This window comes from Leuciscus leuciscus, assembly GCF_965113295.1.
Source record: "Leuciscus leuciscus genome assembly, chromosome: 23".
Taxonomy (NCBI): Eukaryota; Metazoa; Chordata; class Actinopteri; order Cypriniformes; family Leuciscidae; genus Leuciscus; species Leuciscus leuciscus.
The window spans coordinates 144,173-152,500 of NC_138747.1; the positions used below are offsets into that span (position 1 = coordinate 144,173).

Consider the following 8,328-nt stretch of genomic DNA (forward strand, 5'->3'; position numbering starts at 1 on the left):
ATCAGCCCAAATCCTCCCAAACCAGCACATTATACAACAACGGATTTCAATGAGAGTGAGACCACAATTTTAGAAAACAGCTTACAGTAAAAGTCCTCAATCCTGTGTCATGGGCACGAAACACAAGATCCAGTTGCGAATGAAAGATAATTTATTAAAGTAGACAGCAAACAGATCAAGACAGGATGGACTGATGTAAATATGCAGGTCGGTGTTCAGGTCTTGGCAGCGAGGAGACTGCAATAGGCTGAAGTCTGATAACCCTCGTAGAAGTACATCAACAGTGAGACGATCAGAATAGTCCAAGGCTAGAACAAGCTCAGGCTCACTGACAGGGCAAGGAGACAAGGTGTGAGCAGTAGAATGATCTGAGCGTGAGGTGGACCCAGTTAACTGCTCGGTTGGGCTTCAGTGCTGTTGCTCCTCCAAGATCGCTTCTCGGCTGGTCTTACCACGTCCACACTAAAGGTGTATGTGGCTGCCATTGCAGTTTTCCATGCTCCTCTGGGTGATATATGATTGCTGATATATGTGCTAGGCTTCCTCTCCATATGAGAGTCGTACAGCTGAGGCCTCCATATACATACTGCATGTTTCAGGCTTCCTCTGCTTTCAGAGTCATCCTGCAGAGGCCTTCATGCAAATAGCTAGCTAGCTTTTGTCAGTATATGTTGTAGGCTTCCTCTCCATATGAGAGTCGTACTGCTGAGGCCTCCATATACATATTGCATGTTTCAGGCTTCCTCTACTTTCAGAGTCATCCTGCAGAGGCCTTCATGCAAATAGCAAGCTAGTTTTGTGTTAGTATATGTAGTAGGCTTCCTCTCCATATGAGGGTCGTATTGCTGAGGCTTCCATATACTTATTGGTATCCAGACCTTGAGCTAAAGCTCGGTGTTGGCCCTAGTGCTACAATTAGCCTGACGTGTAAGCTGTAGGGGCTGTTACCTGGAGTTATTGTAGTGGTCAGGCATCCCCTTAGCAATACGTCTCCCTGCCATGCTTTCGGTTCTGCTTGCTCAGTCCCTTCAGACGAAGAGGATGACATGTTCTCTGGGCGCTCTATTTATACTTCCTGGGCACGCCAGAGCATCACGTCATGGCTGACGCGGGCCAATGCGATTGGCAGGATTCCACAGGTACTTCAGTCATTGGTCTGATGAAGAAAGACTTAATTTGCTCTGCCCTGTCAGAGCTCTCAATATTTATGTCCAGAGGTCTTCTTCATGGCGGAAGTCAGACCAGTTGCTGGTGTGTTTCGGGTCGCCCAAGAAGGGGCTTCCCGCATCCAAACAGACCATCAGTAACTGGATCATTCAGGCTATCTCTATGGCCTATCAGGTGCGCAGCTTGCCTTCACCTTTGGCCATGAGGGCTAATTCAACCAGAGGCACGGCATCCTCTAGAGCCCTCCTTTCAGGGGCCCCGATCCAAGAAGTGTGTGATGCAGCTGAATGGGCCACCCCTCATACTTTTATCAGATTCTATAGCCTGGACATTCCTTCTCCGCCAGGCACTCTAGTGCTCTCGTCCTAAGTGTGCCTGTGCACAGCTTCACACTAGGTCAGGCAGGGCTAATTGTGGCAAAGTGGGTACTCGTTCTCCAAAGTGTCGTCATCGACGCAGTTCGAGTTCCATCGAAAGGGAACATCTCGGGTTACGACTGTAACCCCTGTTCTCTGAGAGGGGAACAAGACACTGCGTCCCTCCGCCACGCCTTCCCCTGCCTGGGAGCGACTTGCTTCATCACAGAAGCTGATGCTGTTGTGTGCCGGCGTCCCTTTGTAGCTTCCGTGTATGCCGTCACATGTTACGTCATGATGCAGAACCAATCAGGTTGGATTAGTTTCATTCATACTTCAGATGCGTTAAGATAAGGGCGTTCCCCAAAGTGTCATCATCGACGCAGTGTCTCGTTCCCTTCTCAGGGAACAGGGGTTACAGTCGTAACCCAAGACGTTTTCTGGTCAGACGAGGAGGCTGTGAGAAGATCTGATGCTGTGCACTGCAGTGTGTGAAGATACACATGAGATTCAGGTAATCCTTTGACACAAGATCACACACACACACACACACACACACACACACACACACACACACACACACACACGTACCTCAGCACACAGGAGTAATGTCCCGTGTCCTGCAGCTCGGTGGGTCTGAACCAGATGGAGTCCTCCTCTTTGCTCATGCGAACCCCGTCGAAGGAGATGGGCTCCTCGAAGTCCCCGTGGCCCGTGCTCTTGTACCACATCAGACTGAGTCCAGCGCTCTGGGCGTGTGTGTAGTTTGCACGGATGTATCCATAAAATAAAGCACATTTAATCCTCACAGGCTCCCCAAGCAGAACTTTGTATTTCAGGTAGTCCACAGACCAATCCGTACAGCCATCCACTGCGGAGAGAGAGAACAGAGAACACAGCGTTTGCAGAACTGGACCGATACTGGACATGAGACAGCAGAATATGAGATATATGAAATAATACAGTCAGATAGAGACCAGAGCCAGGCACACTCTCTCTCTCTCTCTCTCTCTCTCTCTCTCTCTCTCACACACACACTCATGCACACTCACACTCACACAGACACACACGCACACTCACACACACACACACACACACACACACACACACACACACACACACACACACACACACACACACACACACACACACACACACACACACACACACACACACATGTGTTACTGTACGTGTGTGTGACTTGAAATGAAACTGTACAGCAAACACACGGATCAGAAACACTGGACTGAAAAACGGCTCATTGACAATCGCTGCAGTTTTTAGAAACCCTGCTCTGTCTACGTAACGTGTTGGGGATTTACTCAAAAAACACTACAGGCTCATCAGTCAGTCAGAATCACATGTACAGTAAAGCACTGCAGAAGGAGTTCGCATTAGCCTCTCAGGGGTTCAGGAACACTGGACTGTAGAAAACTATAGGAGAAAAACCGGAGGAACGGGATGCAGAAACTCATCCGCAGAACATGAGCAGCTGTTCATCACTGAGAAACAGTCTAACTGACAGTTCAGCTCAAAACACACACATTTCTACTGAAGAACTGATGTAAGAGCTTGAATAATTCTGCAGACCTGCTATTAAACCCGCTGGAACTACACACACTTACAACACCATTTCAAAACACACTGAGTCAGCAAACAATGTTCTGTGGAAACTGGAAGCCTGTCACATGTAGATGAGTTATAAACTCTCGACAGTCCACAACGTCTCCCATATTAGTAATTTGTCATTTAGAAGCAGATTGTGTGTTATTTCTAATGTTATCAGGACTGGTGTAAATGTCCAGCATCTCTCCTCTATTCTCCCAGGTTCAGTGTGTGTGAAACAGCTGCTGAGAACAGATGCTGAGAGGAGACAGGCCCGGATAATTGTGTCTCCCTCAATGTTTGATTTACTAAAGAAACAGCACAGCAGCTAATTAACACTGAGAGAAGCGTGTCGCATTATTTATCCCTTGCTTTCTCTCTCTCTCTCTCTCTCTCTCTCTGCCAAATCCCAGAAATAAAAGAGGACGAATGGTTTCCACACTGAGGAAGTCAGAGCTGCTGTGTGAAGGACAGTGGACACGTCTCAGTGTATAGAGTGTGATGGGGGAATCTGGGAAACGGGTGAACGGGAGAATCTGGGAAACAAAGGAATGGGAGAATCAGAGAAAAACAGGAATGGGAGAATCTGGAAAACGGAAGAATGGGAGAATCTGGGAAACGGAGGAATGGGAGAATCTGGGAAACACAGGGATTGGAGAATCAGGCAAACACAGGAATGGGAGAATCTGGGAAAGGGGGAATGGGAGAATCTGGGAAATGCAGGAATGGGAGAATCAGGGACATGGAGGAATGGGAGAATCAGGGAAACGCAGGAATGGGAGAATCAGGGAAACACAGGAATGGGAGAATCAGGGAAATGCAGGAATGGGAGAATCTGGGAAACACAGGAATGGGAGAATCAGGAAAATGCAGGAATGGGAGAATCTGGGAAACACAGGAATGGGAGAATCAGGAAAACGCTGGAATGGTAGAATCAGGGAAACGCAGGAATCCCTGCTGGTTTTGGCAGGAATCTTTCAAAGGGACGGTTGCTGTTAGGTGACATTTACAAACACTGGCAGCAGAAAAAAACTCTTATTAAAGTGCAACGTGTCTCTGTTGCTATGGCGGTGAGAGGGGGCTGGTTGCCGTGGCAGCCTGTGTGTGTGTGTGGGGGGGGGCATGGGTGTAACTAATTAAGGTTCATTGCAGCAGTAAAAAAAGCTCCATGATGATTTTACAGTGAGAAAAGATGGTTAAAACATGATCATCTGAGTTAATAATCCTACTGTATGGTGTGTGTGTGTGTGTGTGTGTGTGTGTGTGTGTGTGTGTGTGTGTGTGTGTGTGTCTGTATCACATGACTGTGTGTTTCTCCTCTAAACATAATTTTGAAGGATCTAATGAAGCATCAGCACTGGGTTCAGGACCTGAGGCTGGATTCACAACAATCCACTGAAGAATTTTTCTCAATGCAGTTCTTAAGATTAATTTAAGATTAATCTTAAGACATAATCAGTTATGCTGCATACATCAACAACATGTGAAGAGCCTCTATGGAAGACACTAGCACGCATTTCAGACGTGAATCATGGCAGAGTCGACGAAGAAAACGAAGAGAGCGCGGTAGGAAGAGTGCAGAGATGGCTCTGCGTGAGGGGGATTTACGACAGTAACGTTAAACACAAGTACTCCACAGCGACTCTAGGGGGCGCTGCTTGAGAAAAACGGAAACTGCATAGTGTGCCAATAAGAAAAAAATAATACTTCTTACATTTTATCTAAGAAAAAAAGAAAATAACATTCATAAGAAGTACTTTTGGGAATACAAAATATCCTCCACTTCGTTATTCAGAAGAATGTTTCATGAATCCGGTCCCTAATGTTGATCAGGAAAGACAAGGACTAAAGCAAGAACCAGCCCACGAGAGGCCAGAAAACAGTCTCAGAGCCAGAACACCAAACAAGATGGCGATTGTGGGTATTTTGCGATTATTATACAGTATGGAAAGTAAAAAGTGATGACATTTGTCTGGCAGAACACAGTCACTTCATGCACGGCATAAACGTTGTAAAAACATCCTGTGGGCAACCAACAGCTTTTTCATTTAAGATCTGGATGTTGAAAATGTCAGCAGTGTAATTGAGGAGATAAAGCTGAGAGAGAGAGAGAGAGAGAGAGAGAGAGAGCGAGAGAGAGAGAGGAAAACAAACATCGTCTCTCGCAGGGAAACAGATTCAATTAAGGAGTTTCTGTGGGAATGTTGTCAACATACTTACAGGAGACAGTTATTATTTTGTGCTCATGGCAGTCATGGCCTAGTGGTTAGGGAGTTGAACTGGTAACCCAAAGGTTGCTGGTTCGATTCCAGAACCGGTGGGAAATGATTGAGGTGCCCTTGAGCAAGGCACCTAACCCCTAATCGCTCCCCGGGCGCCACACAAAGGCTGCCCGCTGCTCTGGGTGTGTGTATCCATGTTTGCAGTGTGTGTGTGTGTGTTAACTACTCACTACTCTGCTCCTAATGTGTGTGCATTAACTTGGATGGGTTAAATGCAGAGGTCAAATTCCAAGTATGGGTTACCATACTTGGCCGTTACGTGTCACTTTCACTTTCACTTTCACTTTCACTCATCATTCTTCTCATTGCTCATTATGGGATGTTGGGCTGTTTTGGGCCGTTATCATTCATTTTACAAACGTGTTTTAGCAGCTGAGTTTTCTCACTGGCAGCACACACACACACACACACACACACACACACACACACACGCAGCTCAGCTTGATTACACCCAATTAACTTCCCTCCCGAAGCGTGTGCTCGAGGCGCGTCGCTCCGCTCAAACACGGACTGATGGACGGATGGATGGAGAAGTGTGTGTTTTCAGAATAGAGGACTCACTCAAGTGTGTGGCCTATTCAAAAAATGCAAGAAGAAAGTGTGAGAGAAATTGCTTTTAAAAGGTTTGTTTGCAGCAGAACAATATGAGCTCAGGCTGTACAGCAGGAGCTGCGGATCGACAGGCAAACAGGGAACACATGATGAATTACTGGCAGAATACATTAACCTAACGACTGAAAGCGCTCAGCTTCCACCGCAAACCACCGGGACTTTTGCTGGGACTTGGATTTGTTGCTATTGTATTAAGGTGTTGTTTATTGAGGCCTGTTTTGTAATATTTATAAGCAATAATATCAATTAATTAATTAATTAAAAAAATCACCTAGTGGAAAAACAGTGACGGGACGCAGATTACAAGACAGTGCGTGCTTTTGAATATACCGTTGCATAAATATATGCCTGACCAATGACTTTAGAAATGAGCATATATATTTTTCACAAAGTTCAAATGAATTACTGGAACCAGCTGGACTTTATAATGCCAGATAATAGAACGCAAGCAAAAATTATGCAAATATACATTTAATAATGAACATGAAGAAAAAAACACTAACCGTACCTAACAAACCCATCACACACACACACACACACACACACACACACACACACACACACACACACACACACACACGAGTGTCTCATGGGATGATGTACATATGTCCAGTGATGGTCTGTCAACAGCTGCTGTCACTACACATCTCACACACACACACACACACACACACACACACACACACACACACACACACACACACACACACACACACACACACACACACACACGAGTGTCTCATGTGATGATGTGCATATGTCCAGTGATGGTCTGTCAACAGCTGCTGTCACTATACATCTCACTCACACACTGCTGTGAGCAACATTATGAGAGCCGAGCGGCACGTGTGTGTGTGTGTGTGTGTGTGTGTGTGTGTGTGTGTGTGTGTGTGTGTGTGTGTGTGTGTGTGTGTGTGTGTGTGTGTGTGTGTTCATGTTTTTCTATCCCAGTTCAGCACCAGCACCAGTTCAGCACCAGCACCAGTTCAGCACCAGTTCAGTTCAGCACCAGCACCAGTTCAGCACCAGCACCAGTTCAGCACCAGCACCAGTTCAGCACCAGTTCAGTTCAGCACCAGCACCAGTTCAGCACCAATTTAGCACCAGTTCAGTTTAGCACCAGTTCAGCACCAGTTCAGTTCAGCACCAGCACCAGTTCAGCACCATTTCAGCACCAGCACCAGTTCAGCACCAGTTCAGTTCAGCACCAGCACCAGTTCAGTTCAGCACCAGTTCAGCACCAGTTCAGTTCAGCACCAGTTCAGCACCAGTTCAGTTCAGCACCAGCACCAGTTCAGCACCATTTCAGCACCAGCACCAGTTCAGCACCAGTTCAGTTCAGCACCAGCACCAGTTCAGTTCAGCACCAGTTCAGCACCAGTTCAGCACCAGCACCAGTTCAGTTCAGCACCAGTTCAGTTCAGCACCAGCACCAGTTCAGCACCAGTTCAGTTTAGCACCAGTTCAGTTCAGCACCAGAACCAGTTCAGCACCAGTTCAGCACCAGCACCAGTTCAGTCAGTCGTACTGAGAGCCGCCACTAACAGTGAGCCAGATGCACTCTAACTCGCCAAAACTCGAGGGGACGAGGTGCTGAACTGGTGCTGAACTGGTGCTGAACTGGTGCTGTACTGGTGCTGGTGCTTTAAGCGTCCCTCGACCCGTCTCTGTAAAGCCTATAAAACACTGCTCATGTATTTCACACTGAACACTTCAGCTTCAGTGTGGGTCATATTTCAGGATTCTTTACCTTAGCAAAGTCTCTGAGAGTTTTTCACTTCCAGCCGTCCTTAACAGTTATATATCACTTATACATGATTAAATACTAAATTAATAGTAGTTATTAAGATTGATGTGGTTTGGAATTGGTAAAATGTGCTTGGAAAAGAATATGATCAGAATATCAACTTGCATAATAATTATCCACGCACTGTAGGGTTACATTTGATCAGGACTGTAATGCTTTACTGTTAGAACTACAGGAATGTAGCTTAAACACACACACACACACACACACACACACACACACACACACACACACACACACACACACACACACACACACACACACACACACACACACACACACACACAGACACACACACACACACACACACACACACACACACACACACACACACACTCACACACACACACAGACAGACAGACAGACATACACACTCTCTCTCACACACAGACACACACACACACACACACACACACACACACACACACACACACACACAGACAGACATACACACTCACTCTCTCTCACACACACACACACACACACACACACACACACA

General features: G+C 46.4%; 1 protein-coding gene across 4 annotated transcripts in view; it reads right to left on the reverse strand.

The window, feature by feature from the left end:
- il1rapl1b (interleukin 1 receptor accessory protein-like 1b) overlaps nucleotides 1–8,328 on the reverse strand; it is a 225,090-nt gene that overhangs the window by 119,713 nt on the left and 97,049 nt on the right. For all 4 annotated transcript variants that reach the window (XM_082155837.1, XM_082155835.1, XM_082155836.1 and 1 more), the window contains exon 3: nucleotides 2,115–2,394. In XM_082155837.1, the coding sequence (XP_082011963.1) occupies nucleotides 2,115–2,394 (280 nt within the window). The remainder of the gene's footprint in view (nucleotides 1–2,114; nucleotides 2,395–8,328) is intronic.